Genomic DNA, 23,616 nt, shown 5'->3' with positions numbered 1-23,616 from the left:
CATGCCACCCTAGTCCAGGTTTGCTTTACCTCTCTTCCATTTTCAATGACCATGCTAGCTTTCTAACTGGTTTCCCTGCCTCCCTTCTCTTCCCTCCTCTAGTCTGCCTGTCAAAATCATTAGTCTTGTGTCAATATATTCTCTCCTGCTTAATTAACTTCACTGGAGAAATTCTGGCTAAAACGGGGCAGTAGAGCTGTTTCTACCCCAACTCTGTCTTTTAAAACCAGCTGAAAAAAAAAGAAAAGAAGGTTTTAGTCTTCAAATAAGTTAGAAAATACTTACAACCCCAAGCTCTAAAAAATAATTGCTGAACACAGTAACATTTGGATTGAACTGAGGGAAGACACTTAGAGTAAATCCACTTTTCCATTGTGATCTCCAAAAAGAGGCAGCAGATTGTTGAAGAGCCAGTTGTGCCTGGAACAGCATTGTGTAGGGTCGTGGGTAGCCAAGGAAAGTGTCCAGGTCCCTGTTCTGCCTTGAGAAGTGTCATGAGAAGCAGAGCCAAGAGAGAATTCTGCACATGTGCCATCTTTACAAGAATTCTCAAAGGAGAGGGTACAGGAGAGATGGTAGGTGGCAATCTTATCAGATATTTACACACAAAACATTTACACACACATATATAAGCAGACGTGTACACACAAAACACTTTTCACATGTGAGGCTTCATATGTGTGCCAGGTGGACCACCTTGCTCTTCTGTCACACAGTTCTTCAGAAAGAAAAAGAAAAAAAAAGCAGATATATCAAAGGAGATAAAAATAGACCATGGAGTAAAAGTTAGAAATCAGAGGAAGCATTAAAAATAGAAAAAATAATTCAGAGAAAGGAACTAGGAACAAGCGTGGCTATTGTCAATACATTTAAACGGGTGCAAAATCATCTTTGAAAAGAAAGATGCAAAGAATGAATAACAAAATGAAATCCGTATCTGTTACCTTGTAGCAAAATGAACTCCTTATTGATCAGAATTGTAAACATAAAGCGGAAGTCATAAAAGTATGAAAGAAAACATGGGTGGATTTAAAAATAATATTGGAGTTGGAGAGACATTTCTAAGAACTGGATAGAGCCCAGAAGCCATAAACAAAATTGTGTTCAATTTGCCTATTTTCCTAATATATAAAGAGCTCTTATAAATCAGCAAGGAGAAGACCACAAACTAATAGAAGAATTGGCAAGGAAAATAAAAATTCATTCCCAGAGAAAGAAGCACAAATGGTTTATGAACATGTGAGCAGTTGCTCATCTTCACTCAGTGAAAGAATTACAAGTCAAAACAGGAAATTAAAAAAGGTTAACTTACTCGAGTGGCCAAGATTTAAAACTCTGATAACAGAGTAATGTCAAGGATATGTGGAAACAGATACAGTTGTACTCTGGTGATAGGAGTATAAATAAGTACTTTTTCTAATGGATAAGTTGAAAATAGCTCTCAGAAAAAAAAAAAAAAGAAAAAAAGAAAATAGCTCTCAGATTTTAAAAGCACATACCTTTTGATCCAGTAATTCTGCTTTTAGTGTTTTTTTTCCCCCTACAGGAATATTGTCACCTATTTCCAAAGATATGAGGATGGATTGCAGCCTTGTTTGTAATAATGAACAATTGGGACCAGTTTAAATATCTACCAGCTAGGAATTAGTTAAATAAAATAAAATATATGCAACAATCTAAAGTGTGGCATACCATACTGCTATTTAAAAAAATGAGGTGAGGGGTGTCTGGGTGGCTCAGTTGGTTGAACATTGATTTTGGCTTGGGTCGTGATCTCAAGGTCAACCCTGTCTTCGGGTTCCATGCTCAGCACAGAGTCTGTTTAAGATTCTCTCCCCCTTCCTCTTCCCCTCCCCCTCCCCTGCTTGTGCTCACTCTCTGAATAAATAAATCTTTAAAAAATAACGATATGAAATTGCATATGCTGAATCCTAAAATTCTTCACAATACATTGCAAAACAGGAAAGAAGCACATACAATGCAGTGTATTAAGTATTCACTCACAGGCAAATTTATGAGAGTATTTATACTGAAAGAGAAGGTATTTATATGTTTTTGTATGGAAGGAGAGAGAATACAGATTTAATGCTAAGGAGTAAATGCAGTAGTGTGGGATAAAACAGATTCATTTTTTATTATATCCTTTTGTGCTGTTTGAACACTTTTAAATGTATGTTTGGTTTTCATAGTGAGAATAGAAAAATGCTAAAAACAAAATATAATAAGAGGCAAAAGAGAAGTTTTCATATCTCTTTAATGTGCCCACATTATTTATTGGCTTAAGTCCAGAAGCTCCATTCACCATGTAAACACTTACCAAACAAACCCAGTTGACCTTGCCCTTCTCATCTCCCAGCCTCTTTCCTTTGCCTCTCCTCTAGCCATACCTAACCAGTTATTGTTTCTTGAGTGCATCATGACCTCAATGTCTTTATTCATTTGCGGCTTGTGTATTAAATATCTCTGATTTTATCCTAGGAAATGTTACTTTTCCATTAAAGCCCAGTTCAAATGATGCCTAATCTCTGAGGTCTGACCTGACTGTTCAGACCCAAAATGAGCTTGCTTGTCCTACTTGCTCTCATAGCACTTTCATCTATGGGAGGCCAGATCTGCTGTCATCTCACCAGCGTTGTGAGTCCCAGGAGGACTAGATGAAATTGAGTCTTCTACAGAGCACCTGGATGAGGTCTCCAGTTGCTGTGTAAATTGGAACCATTCCTTTGAGGCTTCCATGAGTGGAGTCTGTGTTCAAGGACAGTTTGGGCTTCACATATGCTTGGGCAGGTCATCATAGAGAAGGAAGGGGCAAGAAGGCTCCAAATACATGTTTGCTAATATCACACACCTGTAAGTGTTTTACATAAATTACCTCATTTGGTCTTCATCCTTCAAAGTAGGTATTATTAGCCTTGTTTTGTAAATGAGGAAATCTGAGGCTCAAAGAGGTTAAGTAAATCACCTAAAGTAAATGGTGGAGTTTTGTTTCAAATTTGTGACTTACTGGCTCCAAAGTCTGTGCCTGTTCCATTCGGAAATCTGTTTCTGGAGAGGAAGGGGGATTCAGGATGAAGCAACAGTGTCCTCATTGAGAGGCTATATCTCAAAGTCTCCCTTCTTTGGTAATATGGAGGTGAACATGGACTGGGCTGAGGGCCGGGTTGTGGAGGGTAACCAAAGGAACAGGGCTGCAGAAGATGAGAAAAGTTCAGAATGGCATTAATTTCTAATTTTTTCTCTATGAAAGTCCCAGATTTGTGGATGTTCTCCTGACCCAGGTCCTGTCCTTCCAAAAGGCCAGCTGGAGTGATTCTGTTTTCTGGAATAACACAGGGAGGACGATGATTAATACTTGGCCAACTTCAGAGTAGGAAATGTGAAACACGTGCCTGTTTGGGGTTCCTTCACATGTTTCTAATCAACCAACCAGATTTCACTTGAATCTTTTATGGCTTCTCTGAAATTTGTAGTGAAATTGCAAGCCAAGTGTAGCCCTGGACCTATTTGTGGTTGCTATAATATCCCCTTTCCTGACTCCTTCCACCACTTAGTGAAAATTATTATTGCAGTAAAATCTCTTAGTCATACTTTCCAGGGGGTTGAAATTTCTTAGCTTGTCATATGGATAAATGTTATATTATGTTAATATAGAGCAGTACAGTTAGATGGGTCTGTGCTTAGAATTTGACAAAACACACAGTTGAAGTTAGAAATTGAGAATTCTGTAAGTAGGATGTATTGCACCTTCAATTCAAGAAACAGTTTGAGTACGTACTCTGGATAAGGCATGTGGGAAAGTGGGTATACAGAGATGGTTTCTACCTTCATTTCATATGAAAGTCCATAACTTAAACTGATCACATCATAAAGTGAATTCATTATTTTCACAGTCCCGAGTTCAGGTGATGGTACCAGCAGCAACCAAGTCGCTGAAGCTCAAAACACTGGATTCATCCTTGATTCTTATCCCTCACTTACAACCACAATTAATCAAATCCAAGAGATTTTTTTCTCTTAAATATTTCTTAATTTTGTATTGTCTCCATTGCCATGATCCCTTCTCTGGTTCTGAACTTCATCTTTTGCCTCGACTGTTCTAGTCGCTTTGTTTCTCTGCTCCCTGCCCCCAGGCCCTCATCTTCCGTATCCCTGCTCAAGCAGTTACTCAAAACATAAATATGATATGTCACTCTCTTGCTTAAAACATTTACTTTATGAGCTATCACCCACAGGATGAATGCCAATATTTTCAAGGCCTTCCAAGGCTTTCCACTATGTTACCTTGGGTGCCAAGTTAGGGGAGGATGGGCAGACCCATTAAGTGAAAACATCATATAAAGACTATCTTTTCATTTGGAAACATCCAAAGGTCTGTGAAATGGGGAAGCTGTGGTTTTGGATGAACTGAAATGAGTTCCCAATTCCTAGACATCCACCGTTTTAAGTGAATTCTGTGAAGGCAGAAAAAATATATAGGTTTAAGATAAATACAGAACAGTAAGTATTAAAGTTTTGGACTCTTCTAGTCAAAATGTGATGTTCATTGGGAACGTGAGTTCAAGGTTTTTTTGTTTTTTTAAAAACATATTTATGCATCCATCCATTTATTCATTCACTTCTTTGATCAACAGATAACTATTGATTACCTAGACAAGGTGATTATAGAATACTATGATACAGTCTCTGCTCTCAAGGAAAGGCAGATAAATAGGCAATTATAAGACCGTAGAATGAGTGCTCTGTAATGAAAAAACACATGATGTTTTGATAACACATAATAGGAGCACCTAACAAAGTCCAAGGAGAGTCAAGGAAAGTGATGTTTAAGTGGAAACCAGAAAGAAAATGTGACTTATCTAGATTAAAAGAAGAATGAATAGAAGTTCAAGTGGAGGAAAACATAGGCGAAGGGCCCAAAGGAAGAGAGAGGGGAATTTTGAGATGCTAGTATTGTGGGATTATAGAGCTGAAGTTAGAAGTAGATGTGGTGATGATTATTAGAAAGGTTCTTTAAAAAAACTCCATTGAGTTTATATCAGTTTATAACTTATATAAAACACCTGTGCATATCTAATGTATGTGTTTCAGTGAGTTTGGGTATATGCACACACCAGTGAAAGTAATAAACCTATCCATCACCTCCAAAAGGATTCTCGATAATAAAAGTTCAACAAAGGGGTAGGAAGAGAAATAGAACAAGATTCTGTTTGTCTCCCAAGCTGGCCCCAAATCAGTGCCCCCTACATATTTTAATAGTATAATAACTTTGCCAGAGCCTGACAGGGACATTTATGTTTGTGACAACTTGTTCTGTATTTCCTCCCACTGGAAACATTTTCACGAGGCAATTAAAGAATCTCATTCATTACCTCAAAAAGCAACCTGGGCTTTCACGGTTGTGCAATCACATCAAGTTAAATTTTTACAGGCCCTTGGTTGGCCTGGCGTGGGTGAGATGTGAGCCAGCAGGGCGGGGGTGTGAGAAGTACAGAGACTCAGGCAGTAGTGGCATTAGCTCTATTGCAGATTTTGGTTGGTCTATGTTGACATCCTCAGTCACCAACCAGGGGTGCTTGGAGGGATAGTCCTTGAGTTAAAAAAAAACCATTACATGAACAAAATTATCATTTATATTTTCTCTAGTTTTCTAAACACATTAAAAATCTGTTATTGTAACCAAAGTGGTGGGGAACTATCATAAAAGAGCAAGGTATCAGGCAATTTGAATTCTATCCCCAATGGTTTTCCTACTTAGGCACCAGGACACTTGATAAGACATGACCTTTTCCAGGCCTCATTTCCTTGTCTTAAAATTCCTTTCAGAGTTAAAATCCCATGCTTCTATTAGTGTTTGCATTTTGAAGTATCAGTACCCAGTAGGCTCTCAATATATATCTTTAAAATTAGAGGAATGTCCAGTGTGTGCTTGGCCCAGGGCTGTGAATGGGACACACAAAGATAAATAAAAAAATATCCTTGTGTTTTCGTTGTTCATGGTCATCTACACAGGTGATAACCAGACACTATCTGACCCGTATCCCACAGGAATCACAGGGGACTGTGAGATCACAGAGGGGAGGAAGGAAAGAAAGAGAGACAGTTGTGTAGAATCTGAACAGAGGCTGGCCAGATGTGCAGGAAAGACCATTCAGAGCAGTGAAAGTCAGATAAGGGTCTACCAAGACACTTGATGCTTCACACAAAAGGACAACTGCCCTCGAGCTGGAAGGATAAGTGTGAGACCAGTTGGTAGGAAAATGGTACAGGTTGTCGCTACTTGCTACTGATGATTGTGTCTGATCACGAGATTGGCTACCAAGGGTCAGCCATCAAGTGCTGATTTGAGATGTCCTGAAGAGACACCATAGGAGGGCCTGGCAGAAGGTGCCACAAGCAGGTCTGTATGTAAAAACGGTAGAAGGAAAAGAAATAAGTGGCTGCAGAGTTTGGTCCCTCAGGCCCATGGAGCCTATGACCCCCCACTTGCTAGTGAAACTAACATTTGGTGGGAAGAATGAGATTATTTCTGTTAGCTTCTTATGCCAGGAATGGACCCCCCTTATGCCTATGACCCCCCCCCCCCTTGCTAGTGAAACAAACATTTGGTGGGAAGAACGAGGTTATTTCTGTTAGCTTCTTATGCCAGGAATGGACCTAACCCACTATCTCCCCCACTTTCCACTAATAATTCCTCTTCATCTGAAGCTAAACTTTGGCCATTGTCCCCTACTCTCATCAAGCACCACACAGATGACCATCTGGCAGTGGGTATGTGCGTGGTGTATGACATTTTCCTAAAATAGTAGCTTGCATTATTTTTTAAAGCACCAGAACCCTCTCTCCACATGCAATTTTGCTTAGAAGAACAATATATAAACAGCTATGGCCAAACCTCAAGAGCTACAATAGCATGAATATTTACCAGGCAGTGATAATGTCTCAAGTGCAGTGACTTGATATACACTTAATATGCATCCCCTCATTCATTCTTAGGACAATACTATGATGTGGTGCTTTTAAGACAAGAATTGGGGTTTTTTTTATTCTCTTTTTAGAGATAAGGAGATAGAGAATGAAGAGTTACAGCTAATGCATGGCAAAGCTAGAGTCTGACCTAGGCCATTGAGGAGACAAGGAGACAAGGCGTCTCCCCAGCTTCCCAACCTCCTACAAGAAGAGTCCTAACACAACCACAGGCAGCAGTATGCCTTCTCTCATAGGATACATGCAAGGAGAGAAGAGGCCCAGAGCTCTGCGAGGACCTTGGGATGACCTGGGAGAGGAGGTGGTATTAAGCCTAAGCTCAAACCTTACCAGAAAGACCAGCAGCAGGTAGCCAAGACGGTGTATGGGTGTCCTAGGTAGAAATAGCAGTATGTGAAAGAAACAGCAGCATGTGAAAGCTTGGAGAAATGACAGCACAGGTGAGTGTGTGGTGGTTTGTATGCCTAGATAATAGACCATTGTGTGGAAAGACCCAAGAGAAGAGGATTGTAAGACAAGGGAGCTATGTGTGACTCCATTCCTTGAATCATTCATTCATCCATTCATTTCTTTATTGAGTATCTCCTATGTGTAAGACAGAGGTTAGGTCAGTGGTCTTAAGGTGGGCTTTTAGAATTGCCTGGAAAGCTTACAAAAATTGAGAGGTCACAGCCCAAGACTGACTGGTCTTAGGGTGCTTTGGGCATCAGAATTTTTCAAAGCTGAATTCTATTTGCAGTCAGCATCAGAAACCAGTAGGCTGTATAATGGAGATGAAAAAAAAAAAGATTACAGCAAAGTTGGTCATGGCGCTTAGGAGTTTACAGTCAACAAATGATTTCTGAGGGCCTAATAGGTACACCTTGGTGACTGGGAATACAGCAGTGAATAAGAGTCCCAGATCTCATAAAGGTTCAGACTAGTGGGACAAACAGAAAAAAGGCAAACAGAGGAGACCCTCATTACAGTGTGAAATAAACGAAAAGAAGTAAATAAAGATTAACAGCAATGAGGGAGAGGCTGGTTCCTTAGATTGGTCAAGGATGATTTCTTTGAGGTGACCTTAAGCTGGGTTCTAAAGGAAAAAAAATGACCTTACAAGATTCATGAGAAGTATGTTCCAGGCAGTGGATGTGTGTGTTTGTGTGTGTGTGTTCATTGTGGTTGTTGTTATAAGGAACAGGCACGTATTCAAACCACATTAGGAAAAAAAAGAGTTCATTGTATGGAAGAGACTTGAATGTGTTTATAGGTTATGGTGTTTTATTTATCCATTTATGCCCAGTATTCAAAGGTGCTGACTGCATGTAATCGTTGTTTTATAAATGTTTACTGAATGCATGAACTAATGAAATCAGTAGAGAAGAAACTGAAAGATAGGGTGATGGTTGATCAAAGAATGTTCCAGAGGAAATGGGAAGAGGGGGATTCCAAAGTACACAGAAGGAGGGGCACCTCTGAGGTGGGAGGGAAGGAGCTGGGGCAGGAAATACATTTTCTAGTTCAGAGACAGGAAGTATTGGGGGAGACAGCACTTTTGGGGGGCAGGGGGAGGTTGTTTGCTCAGAGGGAGCTAGGTGGGAGTGAGTTCAGAGTTCTGAGGAGGTGGGAAGAGTGACTCTGTGTTACTGGAGAGGTGGGATGATCAGGGACATTTGGAAAGATCCCAAGTGTGGGTGTGGGCGCCCAGCCGAGGCTGCAGACCACACCTCAATGGCGGTACCAGTGGACTTGGCTGTGTGGTGACGTGTGGCGCTAGCGGACAACTACATCTCAGGGGTTTGCAGATAGATGGGTACGACAGTGGTTCCGGACAAGGAAATGAACACACTTAGGGTTCAGAGGGAGAGAAAGATTGAAACTGATATCAGAGTCTAGACTGGGCCATTAAGGAAGTCATGTCGAAGAGCTGAAAGATAACCAGGGGAGGGTACAAAGGACAAACCTTCATGAGTCAAAGGCCCAAAATGTGGTGGCCAGAAGGGAATGAGGGAACAGGAAGGGACAGAGCTCCTTGTTTTCCCCTTATTTTCTCCATGGTAGGCTCTGTGCACATCAAAGTACTACAAAATATAGCAAGAGCTACATTTATCGAGTGCTACTGTATATTGGAAGAAAAGTGGAGAGTTTTACCTACATAATTTCACTTCATCCTTATAGCAGAAAGCATAACCCCCATTTTACTGATGAGAACACTGAGGCACAGTGAGGTTAAATAGATTGCTCCTGTTTTCGTAGCCAGGAAGAAGAAACAGCAGGTGTCCGATGAGGCTAATGCCTATAACTTCCAAGTTAGGTTGATACATATTTTTTTTCTTGTAGAACAATATATGACTCCTGCATCCTTTCCAGATAAGCTGATAACGCAGGCTGGCTGTATTAACCCATTCATTTGGCACTGCAGGATGAGGTCCAGACTCCGCAGAGTGATACAGGAGGCTGGGCAGAGTCCAAACCCACACCCTCCTCTCAAGACTCGGCCTCCCACACCCGGTGCGTCTGCCTGCAGGTATTATTTTCAGTTGCCTGAAGCACTGGGACAGCTTTTGTAGGTGGTGGTGTCTGGCTCAAGTGAGGACCTTCCCCCTCTTCTCCTCCTGGCTGACTTCTTACCGTCCTTCCAAAATGAGTGTGAGTATCACCCCCCTTCCCCCTTTCCTAAGCTGAGAAAAAAATGCAGACAATACCACCTGACACACCAGGTGGCTCCAGGGCCTCTCTGTAGACCATCATAGCTCTTCTCCGCACACAATAAAATTGTGGGATACTGATTCCTTGTCCAGGGCTTTCCTCCAAATCCCACACCCTCATCCCCTTTCATCATCTGGAAGGACCCGGAAAAGGGGGGGGGGGACAAACTCTGATCATCACTAGTGATGGACTCTTGTAGCACCCTAAGGACACCCTGGAGTTTGCACCCATACCTCGAAGTGGCCAGGCTGCTTCCCGTAGCCTCCTTTTAGCAGCCGCTCTAAAGGAAAAATATAGTCAATGTTTAAAAAGTACTCAATAAATTTGAGACTTCTGTGGGTATCACAAACCAAAACAGCTATTCTATTAGAACAATACCTAACACTTTCGTAATTGAAAAATTAAAATAGCTGTAGCCACTGCTACTTCATACTGTATGTTGTAATTACGCGTGGCAGTGTGTTTCTGTGTTGTAATCGACTTCGAGTTGTGGGCCACCCAGCAGGGAGGTGCGTGCTTTGTGCAAGTGGACAGGATGCCAATTTGGAGGACCTGGGTTTCATTTTCTGGTTGGGTGATGGGGCCAATACCCTCTTTCCCTGGAGCTTCTCTTTCTTTCGGGGTAAAAATGGCAGGAACAGGGGAGCCTCCCCTGCATTGTCTGAGAGGCCAGATGACAGCACGGTTGTGAAAAGCGCCCTGTGCGCGGTCGCCTGCCCTCCAGGAGCGGGGAACATGGTGGTGATATTCCCGGGAAAGTCAGAGCAACTTCCACCGTAGACGCTGCCCAGCAGCAGCAGCAGCAGCAGCAGCAGCAGCAGCAGCGCAGCGGGAAAACTCGCGCAGCAAAACCCTTTTGGAAGAAGCAGGGGAGGACTCCTAGGGCAGGGAGGGAGGCGGAGGGAAGGAAGGAAGGAAGGAAGGAAGGAAGGAAGGAAGGAAGGAAGGAAGGAAGGAAGGAAGGAAGGAAGGAAGGAAGGAAGGAAGGAAGGAAAAAAAAGGAAGGAGAATCGCAAATCAAACCTCGTGGAGACTCTCCTTGAAAGGTTACGGGATGAAAAATTAACTTGGCACGGCTGGGGGTGGGAGTGCGGACGGCTGCCCCGGGTGCCCCCCGTCTTCAGCCCGCGGACACTTTTCCTTCCCCAAAGCCATTTTAGTCAAAGGTCATGTGTGAGTCTTGTCAAAGGCCAGCTTCCAATGGAATCATTGTCCCCCGGGACAGCGGCCCCCTGACTACATCTGCATTGGAGAAATCCCAAAAGCAAACGGCCCAGTGCAAACAAGAGCAGCCCGGGGCGGCCGTCCCGGGGCAGAGCTCACAGGTCCGCCGGCCCCGCCGCAGAGGCCGCGCCCGCAGCGCCCAGACGCCCGCAGCATGACCCGCCGCGCCGATCGGGTACGGTAGGCGCCTCTCCCTCCCCCGCCTCCGTCCTGGGGCTCCCGAGCCCGATCCGGATCTGCCGGAAAGAGGTCCCCGTTGGGCTGCGTTCCCGTGCACTCGGCTGGAGCGATTTCCAGGCGCGCAGGCTGCAGAGCTTAGCTCGTTGCGAGGTCTCCTTGCCAGGGAATGTTTGGGTTTGTGAATACTGCGTCTCTCCTTTCTGCAAAACGAGCCGGGGGAACGCGCGGGGAGGGAGCGCGGACGGATCTCGGTTCACCCAAGGCTCGAACCCGTGCCAAGTGGGAGCCCTACCCGCCGCCGCACCCACCCACCCCCACCCACCCCCACCCCTGCTCCGCCCCGCGCTGGGCACAGCCAGGCCCAGGGGGCTGCGACTGGTCTCCTCCAGGGCCGCGCCGCAGGCTCCGCGGGGTGCTTATTACCTGCTGCCCAAGGGCTTTGCAGGAAGGATGGGGATTTTCGAAGCCCTCGGTGTCAGTCACGTTCTCTGGGATCCTACTGCCGTGCCGCAGAGGGCCGGGGCCCCTCCCGGGCTCCACTAGGGAAAGATTTGATTGGCGTGCACGCAGCCGGGGCAGCCAGTCCTTGGGCCCTTTGTACTGCACTATTTGAACAAGTCTTTCAAACGGATCTGGCTAATTTTGGATGAGGGTTCGAGGGAGCCTGGGGTCTCAGCGGAGCAGGGGGTGCTTTGGATCCGGACTTGGAAATGTCCCAGGGCAAGCAGAGCAGGTGGGGAGGATCGGAAGGGGCAGGCGGTGGGTCAAAGGGTTTCCATTGCCGCGCTGCCACGCTCTGGTTTCATTTTAACAGGTTAAGCCCAGAGCCATTTCTCACTGATAAAGGGAATGAAAACAAAAGCCTTTCTAGCGCTCAGCGGGACGGAGAGAGAAGCCGGTGGTGGTATCCGTGTGTGTGTGTTTATCGCACCCTCGGCTCCACAGAGGAGAGACGAGGCGCTCCGCACTTGAGTTCATTAGATGTTAATTGCGCTTCTGCTCTTCCCCCACCAAACTTCTGGAAAGAGGTGGGTGTCGCCGGCGGTCTGCACTCCCTCGCTACCCAGGTACCGCGTCCCACCCCTTCAGCTGGCAGCTACCCTGCGCTTCCGAAAGCCAAAGCTTGGTCAGGGCCCCCAAACACCTCTCTGAACCGTAGAGCGAGTTCAGCTTTCTCCTGGCTTCTCTGCCTCAGTTCCAGCACGTTGGTGGTCCCCTCTCCCACCCGCTCTCTATCTCATGACTCTCTCCTGGACTCCCTCTGGCATCCTTGGTGCCCATTTCATGCCTCTAAAGGTCTTCCCTTTTCAGCAGCAGTGTGGGCACATCCCTCCGTTCCTTGATCCTCTTTCCTTTTCGTCCCATTTCCAAGGAAATGTCATCCACTCCCATGGCTGCCACCATCACATGCAACTCTATGACTTATCCTGGTCTTTCTCCTAAATACCAACCTTTTGTAAGGGACATCTCCACTTTGATGTCCCGGGGAGCACCTTAAAACCATCATGTTCAAAACAAAATTTGTCTTCTCCCTCCTTCTCCTAGGCCCGGTCCTCCTCTTCCATTCGCTGCTACTCAAATGGCATGCCCACCATCCAAGCCAGACACAGCAGACTCATCCTAAGTGGCTTCCTCTCTTTCATTCACACCTGGTGGGTCACCAGGTCTCTACCTGCACCGAGTCTCTCTTTTACCCACTTCATACAATTCACACACATCCCTGCCTCTCCATCTGACTTGCCACTGTTTTAGTCAAAACCTGTAACACCCCAAATTCCATTGTAGTCAAAATTTCCCACTGGTAGGCCAGGACTACCCATCCCACACCCTCTATCTGGTCACCGTACCATGTCCAATGATCTCTCTAAAATGCAAATATCATCATACAGATCTTTTTGGAAAAGTCTTCAGTACAGTCCTATTTTTCCCTGTTGAGTTGGTGTGCACAGGTCCTCCACGACTTGCCTTTTACCCTCCCCTGCAATCTCATCTCTTATCCTGCACTTCCTCTCCACATTTTATGCACATTGTTTGCAAATTTAGGCATATTAAACTATTTACGAAACATGACTTTCCTCCTTGTCCTTCTCTTGGGTCTGTGTCTATATTTTTCCTCAGAGACTCAGCCGAGAGCTACTTTCTCTTGGAAACTACCCAGACCATCTGCTCCCCATCTTCCGGAATGGGTTAGGTGGCCCTCCCATATTCTTCCAGAGCTTACTTTATTCCTTCTGTTAGAGCATTTACCATTCCTTCTTGCACACATCTATTTTTTTTCGTCTGTCTCCTCCTGGCCCGTAAAGTGCTCTAGGGCAGGGATCAGCCCTTTTTCTTAGCATCCTGAGAGCCTATAACCTGGCCCCAACTGGGATGCTCAGTGAATGAGTGTGAATTCTTGTGAAGTTCTTGTCAGTGACTATTATGTTCAGGCATTGAATAGGGTGATAGAGATACAATCTATAAATACAGGATGGTAAAGGGTGAAGAGCGAAGTTCACCCATGATTATCAGGAAAAGGCATAGTCTTCACCTTTTTAACAAAGGAAGGGTTTAGACTTTCTGAGTATTTGAGATAATCCCCCACGTCTCCAGTTCTACTAGCTCTCTCTCCAATCCACGTCTCAACTAATGAGTTTCTCTGATTGCTACCTGCATGTATCCTAACCTTGTTCCAGACCAGTTTTGCTTTGGCTTTGTGAAGGTGAAGGAATCCTTTCAGCAGGAACCTGCCATGGAAAGAAGGTCCTGAAGGCCAAGATAGATGGGCTTCTAGGAGAGCCTTTTGATAGGCTGCTACCAAAGATACAAGCTGGTATCTTCCGAAACCAGAGGAAGTCTGCAAGGCCTCAGAAGGGCCCAATGGATGAGATCTTTAAGGGTGACTTGAGGGTGGTAGGGGCTTGGGGAGACTAGAGAGGAGAAAATGCAGCTTTGGTTTTCCAAAGAGAGAAATATGTGCATCCAAAATTCTAGACAGAGGTTGAGTGATGATTAAATTCTATAGAGAGCTATTGAAACTCAAGTTGTTCTTGTTTGGGGCCATGGTTCTTTTGAGATTTGGATGAACATTACTCTTCTCAGCAAAAATGGACAATATACAGCACAGGACACTTTCTGTAAGCTTTTAGGAGGTTCATACAAGTCCAGTCTTAGATTCCTTTCAGTTGACATGAACTCAGGTTAAGAATCTCTAGTCAAAGGTAAAAAAAAAAAAAAAAAAAAAAAAAAAAAAAAAAAAGTCTCTAGTCAAAGGATTAATTCATTCCACAGATATTTGGGAGGGTAGGTGGTGATTAGTAGGAGCCAGCATACATCTAATTAAGCATATTTTCTCTTTTGAGAGAATCCCAGTGTAATGTGTGGTATTGAATGTGAAGTCACAGGACGTGGGCTCACATTCCTGCTCCGGCACTTGCTAGTTGTGTGACTTTCTTTCTGAGTCATAGTTGTATTAGGTATTGAAAAGGGATAATAGGTGTCAGGAATTTTAACTAAAGTAAAGCACCTGGAATATGGTATACCTAATTATGATCAACCAATTCAAAACCTTGATTTCAGGAAGGGCCCAGATCTTACAATCTTCTTCTGGATTAGAAGGATGCATGTGAGCTAAATTAATACCTGGTTGAATGCATTTGTTAAAGGCTATTGGACTAATGGGTGGATGTCTTTAGTGGTATGCTGTGGGCTCTGTCCTTATCCCTCTTTTATTCAATATCAGTGATATCTACGAAGGCATAACACATTGATCGCATTTGCTTAGAAAAAAGCATAAGGGTTAAGAGTCCAAAAGCTATCAATCAGTCGTAGTCTATTTTGGCTTTCTATGTTGTGGGGAAGTATGCAGAAATAGATATAAAATGTGTTGTGCATGGATCATAACAGTCAATTGCAAATCATTGGGTGTATCTGTGCAAGAGAGAGAAGAGCAAGAAAGGGGTGGAAGAGTAAGAGGTAGAGAGAGGAAGAGGAAGAGAGAGCGGGGAAGAGAGGAGGGTTAGAGGGGCAGGGGGCAGGAAGTGACAGAGAGAGAAAGTTTAAGATAAAAGCCATGGCTTCATATAGTGGAGGTTTAGGAGTTTAAACTGACAATAAAATCAATAGTGAGAAGTTTTCTCTAAAATGTTAGGTTTTACATCTTACACTGTTGGTGGGAATGCAAGCTGGTGCAGTTGCTCTGGAAAACTGTGGAAGTTCCTCAAGAAGTTAAAAATAGAGCTACACTATGACCCAGCAATTGGGCTACTGGGTATTTACCTCAAAAGATACAAATGTAGTGAAACGACAGGACACCTGTACTCCAATATTCATAGCAGCAATGTCCACAATAGCCAAACTGTGGAAGGAGCCACGATGTCCTTTGACAGATGAATGGATAAAGAAGATGTGGTATATATATATATATATATATATATATATATATATATATATATATACACACACAATGGAATATTACTCAGCCATCAGAAAGGATGAAATACCTAGCATTTACATGGACGTCTATGGAATAGGAGGGTGTTATCTGAATGAAGTAAGTCAATCAGAGAAAGACAATTAGCATATGGTTTCACTCATATGTGGAATATAAGAAATACTGAAAAGGACATAAGGGAAGGAGGGGAAACTGAGTGGTAAAAAATTAGAGAGGAAGACAAACCATGAGAGACTCAACTCTGGGAAACAAACAAAAGGTTGCAGAAGGGGAGGTTGGTGGGGGATGGGGTAACTGGGTGATGGGCACTAAGGAAGGCACATGATGTGATGAACACTGGGTGTTATACTATATGTTAGCAAATTGAATTTAAATGAAATTTAAAGAATGTTAGGTTTTATTTAAAAAGGTATAGAATAGAGAAAATGAAAGGTGACAGTCATTCTCCTCTGTGTTGTGCAGACTATATCAGAATAATTGTATTTAGTTCTGGTTGATACATATGAATCCATGAATACATTAGCATATGTTATATACCAATCATTGTACCAGATGCTGAAGATAATGGGGCTAAAAGAGACAGACTTGCTTTCATGGAGTTCACAGTATACCAAAGGTACTAGAAGAATAAGCAGATAATTTAAATTCAATGTTAAACTTGCTTTAATAGGGGAAATTTAGGTCTCTGTGGAACCACCTTACAAGGCATATTTAATCCAGATTTAGCAGGACCAGGGTAGCCTTTTTAGAGGAAATCAAGTTTAAAGTGAGACCCAAAGGCTGGGCAAAGATTCTCAAGGTCAAAGTGGTAAAGTGAAGTGAGTTCCAACCATAGGTTGGACCTTCAGTAGGCAGAGAGCAAGAGGTCCCTTCAAGGGACTGAAATAGGTGTTGCAGGGGGATAAGGGAATGAGAGAGATGAGATTGAGTGGTGATAGGGGCTAGACCTTCATGTAGTGGAGCTGTAATTGATCCTTAGGAGAACAGGGAATCATTAAGGCTATGAGGAGGGCAGGGTCCCCATCAGTTTTGTGTTTTGGAAAGATCATTCTAGCTGCAGAATGGACAATGGATTGGAGGGATGGTTAATGAGAGGGAGGTGTTGTGGCAATGTAAGCAAGTGAGGATGGTGGCCCCTACCCCCATGGTAAGGGGAAGAGGACAAGAGTGGAACAATTCAAAAGCTAACTAGGAGATATAAAGCAAATAGTGAACTGCAGGAATGTGTTGGGAAGGGTGGCTGCAGGACATCTGCCTACCAAGCGGAAGATCGAGAGGACTATGATGTCTATCTTTACATCCTTCACTCTCATGTAGAAGTGAGATTGGCATTGCACTCATTTCTCTGAGATGGCAGAGCTGGGCCAAATGGGTGGGAGAAACAGGGAGATAAATTTCAGCTCAGTACAAGGAGGAATTTTCTAACAGAACTCTTTCAAGGCAATGAGCATTTTGTCATAGAGATATTTGAACAAAAACACTTGGTAACTATTCTTGGAAAAGTTGGAGAGGCAGGAAGAGAAGTGGCCAGGCTGGATGGGCACTCACATTTCCTTCCAACTCCAAGATTCCAGGATTCTGTGTGTAAGGTTCTAATCTCAGCTTGGCATTTAAGGGCCAGGGTGATCTGGGCCTTTGTAGAGCGGCCATAGGTCCCGGTTTCCCTGACCAGTCCTAATGTAAGCCTGCTGTCTCCCGGTACCTATTGAGAATTCCCACATTCACTGTCAAAGGGTCTTAATTTGAACAATAAAATTTCTGACGATTCGTCCCCCTGACTTAATATTCCTGCCTGGTCTGCTGGCATCCTATTAGAAATCCTAAGAACTACGCATACTGAACTATATTTGTTACTTTCAGGGAAGAGTCAGCATTTTGCTGCTTGTTTGTTTACTTTTGCCTTTTCTTATATCAGAAACATCCCTCCTCTGTCCAGCCTATTTACCTCATTGAGAATATACTTTTTGAGAATATACTTTTTCATCAAGGCCTGACCTAAATCAAATGTTGAGTCCTTCATTAAGGCCTCCTTTAACATCTTAGGCTGCATGATAGTGTTGAATACATAATTATTTTTATATTTATTTGGTCTCCTTCTATTATCCCCTAGGAGTCCAATACTCCTAGTCCAAGTCCAATAAGATCTTGAAACAGACAGTAACCCTATGGTATGAATAGTGCTATGTCTAAGGTAAATGCCTTTCAGAAGGATATAAGTGAGGCATGCATTTTATTGGAAAAAGTTATATAAAGAAAGTACCAAGGAGGAACAAAAAATTGTCTACAATATCAGGATCTAGAGATAAGTATATTAACACATGGGTAAATACCCACCTATACCTTTATGCGCATGTAGCATTAAAATCAGAATCGTGCAAATCTTTCTGTAACCTATTTTTCACTTAACATACCAAGAGTATTACTTCATGACATTATATATTTTTCAAAAACATAATCTTCAATGGGTGCATTGTGTCCCATTTTGCTGCCTCATGATTTGTTTAACTCCTCTTGGTGGATATCAGACTGTTTCTACTTTATTGATGGTACAAATAATGTTATGATTATCCCCTAAGACATATGTCCATGTACCCATACATCTGTTCTTTATGGGATATTTTAAATTTCTAAAATGACAGGACAGTTTATGACTAAAATAAGGATACTGAGTTGCTATGAAAGTAAGAATTAAAGAAAGGCCTAATTTTACTTTACTTTTTTTTCTTTTTAAAAAAGATTTTAGAGAGAAAGAGAAAAAGAGAGAGAGTGAGTGAGCACATGCGGGGCAGGGAAGAGGGAGAGAGAGAATATCCAGCAGACTCTCCACTGAGCATGGAGCCTGACATAGGCCTTGATCTCAGAACTCTGAGATCATGACCTGACCCAAAATCAAGTCAAACTTAAGCCAATGGAGCCTCCTAGGCACCCCCAATTTTACTTTTAAAAATTTCATTCCAATTCCATGTTATATAGATGTACAATATATAACATTTTTTATATGTGTGTATATACTTACTAGCTTTTTTTAATTTAATGAAGGCATCTGATTTGGAAATGTGTCAATAACCAGCAAGCTTGATGCAGAAGTGAGAAATAGCCAATAGATATGTTTCTTAAAGAATTGAGTCTGAAGTCTAAAAACTTCAGCACTTCTGTCAGTGTAACAAATTTTTATTCCCAAGCTAAATAAAAGGAAAAATGATGAGATGTATGTTACAGGATAAAGATAATTCTCTAAAATGAAAGAGACTGCCTAATGTTTCACTCTAGAGAAGATATATGAGTGGCCGTGGCTTTAGATCTTTATTCTGAAGCAAATAATTTATCAACTTAGACACTCAGCAAGCAGGTAGGTCTCCATTGTAGAGTGAAATATTTTCATTTGAGAAGCAGACCTTGGTTAGGAAACACCGTGAATCAGTTTGGTGATTTTTTAACAAGGTAGATGAAAGATGTTGTTATGGGTTAAATTATCTCTCTCCCTTGACCCCTAGTTGAAGCCCTAACTCCGAGTACCACAGAGTGTGACTTTATTTGGAAGTCAGGACAGAATTAATAGACTATATATATATATATATATATGATATATATATGAGATAAACTATATATCTTTCTATCAACTAGATAAACTATATCTCTATCTATCAACTATATAGAATTATTATAGGAATTGGCTCACATGATTATGGAGGCCAAGAAGTCCCAAGATTTGTTGTCTGCAAGCTGGAGAATTTAGAAAACTGGTAATGTATTTTAGTTTTAGTCCAAAGCATGGGAGGCTGATGGTGTAAATCCCAGTCTAAGTTCAGAGGTGTGAGAACCAGGAGCATAGATATGTGAGGGCAGAAGAAGATGGATGTCCCAGCTCAAGCAAAAAGAGCAAATTTGCCCTTCCTCCACTTTTTTGTTCCATTCAGGAGCTCAGTGGATTGGATGATGCATTGGTGAGGGTGATCTTTACTCAACTGACTCAAATGCTCAGATGCTAATCTCTTCCGGAAACACCCTCATAGACATACCCAGAAATGCTTTACCAACTATTGGGGCATCCCTTAGTCCAATAAAATTGGCACATAAAACTAACCATCACAGGGTCTTCACAGAGGTAATAAGTAAAGTGAGGTTATCAGGGTGAGTCCTAATCCAATAGGACTGGTGTAGTTATAAAGAGGAGAAATTTGACCCAGAGATACATATAGAGGGAAGAGAATGGGAAGAAACATGGGGAAAATATGGCTATCTACAAAGCCGAGAAGAGAGTCCTAGAAAGATCCTTCCCTCACAGCTCTCAGAGGGAACCAACCCTGCCGACACCTTGATTTTGGGCTTCCAGCCTCCAGCACTGTGAGTCAATAAATTTCTGTTACTTAAGCCATTCAGTATGTGATACTTTGTTATGGCTTACTACAGACTTAAATTAATACAGATTTCATGAACACTTAATTCCCCTGGCATGGTTTCAGCTGGTAACACTCAATACATTATTTTGCTCTTTGGTCACCAGAGATCCTGCTGTTATTTATAGGAATGATAGATGATAGTGTATTGCTGGTCCCAGTTAGCAAAGCATTTCCATATCCATCATCTCCTTTGATCCTGACCAAAGAGAAAAGATGATAATTCTTATAACTGCTTTAGGGATAGGAATTGGAAGTTCAGAGAGATTCAAGACTGCACAGGTTGGAAGTGGTAGAAACTCAAAAATAGACCTTTTGATACTAAATGCTGTACTATTAATTAAAACACAGTGCTTTTCACCTTCATGGACATGTCAAATATCATCTTTTGTCTTTAAATTTTGAAAAGACATGGGTTGTGACATGCTGAGCCACATTTCTTTTTTTTTTTTTTTTTTTGTCTTCTAAATCCCCTGAAAAGATTTTATAATCCTACTTGTTGGAAGATATCTGATGCCTGGAGGCACCTACTCCTCCCACGTCTTCATTATCAAATATTTATCAGGAATTTAGACGCCTATGTTTATGTGTGCAGAATATTTCTTCTCCACTCAGAAGCTTTGTTTACTGACAAACCAGGCTTTCTTAGTACACAGTTTGATTGCTGACAAATCCAATGGCAAAACTTTGGACGTGTTGGATATAATTGGGTTTTTCCATCATTAATACTGCTCAGATATTAATTCAACAGAGTGATGTGAGGGGTGCCTCACAGTTTCCAGAAGCTGCTTGACTTTAATCAGCAGGAACAAATGCAAGATTATTGCACTTTTTTCCTTGGGTGACCTAAGCTTGTTCTTGGCATCTGTGAGTGCAGAGCACTGGTTGTCTCATAGTGTTTCAGTGGCTTCTACCCAGGGGACTTATTAGTTTTGAACCTTGGGGATAATTCCATAAGAATGTAATTCTTTTCCTCCCTGAAGGAACAAAATGTTGCTTGTGTTGGGTTATTCTTGTTATGTGACAAAAAAAAGTGGCTTTGAAATTGTGGGATCATAGAGGTCCATAGGTAAGGTTGTCAGATTTAGGAAAAAACAGACAAGCAAAACAAAACAAACAGCAGTAACAACAGAAAACCCCAGGATTCCCCAGATTTCATTTTCAAATAGTCAATGAATACTTTTTTAGTTTAAATATGTCATAAATATTGAAAATACTAAAAAACTATTGTCTCTGAGAGCCCAACCTATAAAGTAATATTAGGGGTAGAGTGTTGGTAATTTTCAATATTTCAAAAAAGTCTGTGAAAGTTATACATTTAACCAAGTGAGGCTTCAGAGATTTCCTGACAATGTTAAATTTACTTGATTTTGGTTGGGATTTTTTTTGACCCAACTTGAAAGCACTGGTCATCTCATGCTGAAACCATAATTATACTATCTTTTTTGATGACATGTATTCTAAGGATCATGCACAGCACATACATCCTCTCGTGTAATCTTCAAAACCAAAAGTTGGCAAACTATAGCCTGTAGGCCAAATCTGGTTGCTGCCTATTTTGTAAATAAAATTTTATCGGAACACAGTTAACCTCCTTTGTTTCTGTAAAGTCTGTGAATGCTTTCACACTGTAATAGCAAGTTGAGTAGTTTTGATAGGAATCATTGCATTGGCCTGCAAGACCTAAAATATTTATGATCTGGACTTTTACAGGAAAAGTTTGCCTGAACCTGCCCAAAACTACCCTTTGAAGGAATGACTGTTATACTCATTTTTAGAATGAAAAAAAAAAAAAAAAAAAAGTTAAGATCTGAAGAGGTTAAATGACCTGGCAAGGTCTTACAGCTCTTAGGAGGCCAGGGCCATATGCACAAATGACTGGGGTGTCTCACAGTTCTTAGAATTTGACCCAAAGTCTGTTGAATTCCAAAACCTCTACTCTTTCTACAGCTGATCTGAAGGCTGATTGTAGATTACATTTGTTGTAAATGGGCATAACAATGGGGAAACTGATTTGTGATTTCTTATTAAATGCTTTTCGTCTCAAAGACAAGGCAGACGGGATGGGTTGTGGTTAAGCGCTCAGGCTCTGTTTAAATCCCATCTCTACTGCTTCATTTTTCTGTACCTCCATTTCTGCCATTCATAAATTACAGATGATAATAGTATCTATATGCATGATTGTTACTCAGGTTAAATGAGATGATGTCTAAGAAGAAATTAGAAGAGTACATGACATGCAGTCCACATGACATTTGCTACTTTTATTTCCAATAACTATTATTTCTTTTCTTTTTTTTTAAAGTTTTTATTTTTATTTATTCATGAGAGAGAGAGAGAGAGAGAGGCAGAGACATAGGCAGAGGGAGAAGCAGGCTCCATGCAGGGAGCCCAACATGGGACTCGATCCCAGGTCTCCAGGATCACACCCCGGGCTGAAGGCAGCGCCAAACCGCTGGGCCACTGGGGCTGCCCCAATAACTATTATTTCAAAGTAGGGGTTAAAAAAGAATTTGGAAAAGTTGGGAACATCTGCCATGGTTGGTAGACAGATCACCTCAACCAGGAAGCCTACAGAGCGCAGTGACCCCTGGTTGTTGGATAACAGCTAGGAAAGATGCTCTTCCAGCTTCTCTGTGACAGATGTCTTTGGCCTGAGCATGTCTTTTAGTCCTTGGCTGGCCACTTTTGCCTTGGGAAGGCGTGTTGTGAGATGTTACAGGATGTTCATCCAGTGCTCGCTGGATCCTAAACCCCTTATTACTATTACCCCTGATTATTTATAGTCTTAACATCCACTCCCAGTGGCTCCAAATGGACTAAAAATGCAGTCAGGCTGCCAGAGAATGACCTTCCTAAATAACACAAGACAAGCAATTTTCCCAAGAAACACCTCAATCTATAATTTGATCCTTCGGCAAAAACAAGAAATTAAAAACAATAACAACAACAACCCAGTTTTTACCAGTATTCTCACCCTCCAAAGCAAATTTTGTCTATGGAGTCACTAGGAATAAAATCTGCATGTAGAACGTATTTAGCATATTAGAATAGCCTTGATCTTTGGGGAGATTAGGGGATAAAGTTATTCCCTGAGAGTGATGGGAGGCTTTTCCAGGCTTGAATAGTCTGGAAAAATTTTCCACATTGTTTACAAACCCTTGAATGGCTAGTCAACATAAAGTAACTAATGACATGGCGGAGGCTCCTGGAGGCTTCTTTACTCAAGTGAAGTGGTTTCAGTATGGGGACATGAGCAACAGGGTTTTGGGTGTGTGGGGACAGGGACAAGAAATTGGCATTATTTTTATAAGGTTGAGGCTTAGCACTCCTCGAGGATCTAGAGAATTCTTCAGAACTCTCGCCTTGGAGGCCAGGCCAGGAAGGGACAGAAGAGAAGGCCCCAGCCAACCCTGCCACCATTGCATTGAGAGTGAAGCTGCGGGACACTTCCCTGCTCCCTTTTTCTCTTCTGTCTGAATCCCCTACACTCTGGTTACAATTTCCTTCCTCTTTCTTCACCTTCCTCTTCCTCTGTTAATTTGTTCAACCAATGTTAATCAAATGGCTCTGTGTGCCAGGTACCTTGCCAGGATCTGGAGAAAAAAAGGGAAGGGGCATAGACTCGCTAATTTTGTGGAGCTTGCAGTCCAGTGGGAGAGGCACACATGCCAGGAGTTAGGCTAAGTATGACAAGACAAAAAGATG

At 42.3% G+C, this 23,616-nt stretch overlaps 1 protein-coding gene and 1 long non-coding RNA gene across 9 annotated transcripts in view; one reads left to right on the top strand and one right to left on the bottom strand.

Moving 5' to 3' along the window:
* Positions 1 to 2,236: 2,236 nt before the first annotated feature.
* Positions 2,237 to 11,659, bottom strand: LOC119874432. Its single transcript, XR_005368595.1, has 3 exons — positions 11,503 to 11,659; positions 5,370 to 5,587; positions 2,237 to 3,319 (listed from the first exon to the last, which is right to left on the bottom strand). It is a non-coding gene; the product is annotated as an uncharacterized LOC119874432 (long non-coding RNA).
* The window catches only part of ENPP2 (ectonucleotide pyrophosphatase/phosphodiesterase 2), a 111,467-nt gene continuing 97,445 nt past the window's right edge, over positions 9,595 to 23,616 (top strand). For 4 of the 8 annotated variants that reach the window (XM_038555400.1, XM_038555397.1, XM_038555399.1 and 1 more), the window contains exons 1-2: positions 11,775 to 11,812; positions 11,894 to 12,107. In XM_038555400.1, the coding sequence (XP_038411328.1) occupies positions 11,790 to 11,812; positions 11,894 to 12,107 (237 nt within the window). In that variant the 5' untranslated portion in view covers positions 11,775 to 11,789. Of the gene's footprint in view, positions 9,616 to 10,930; positions 11,075 to 11,230; positions 11,254 to 11,710; positions 11,813 to 11,893; positions 12,108 to 23,616 lie in introns of those variants that run through there. The other 4 variants (XM_038555398.1, XM_038555404.1, XM_038555403.1 and 1 more) reach the window with 4 other exon arrangements.

This window comes from Canis lupus, chromosome 13 (genome assembly GCF_011100685.1).
Source record: "Canis lupus familiaris isolate Mischka breed German Shepherd chromosome 13, alternate assembly UU_Cfam_GSD_1.0, whole genome shotgun sequence".
NCBI lineage: Eukaryota > Metazoa > Chordata > Mammalia > Carnivora > Canidae > Canis > Canis lupus.
This window is presented reverse-complemented; position numbering and strand designations above follow the sequence as displayed.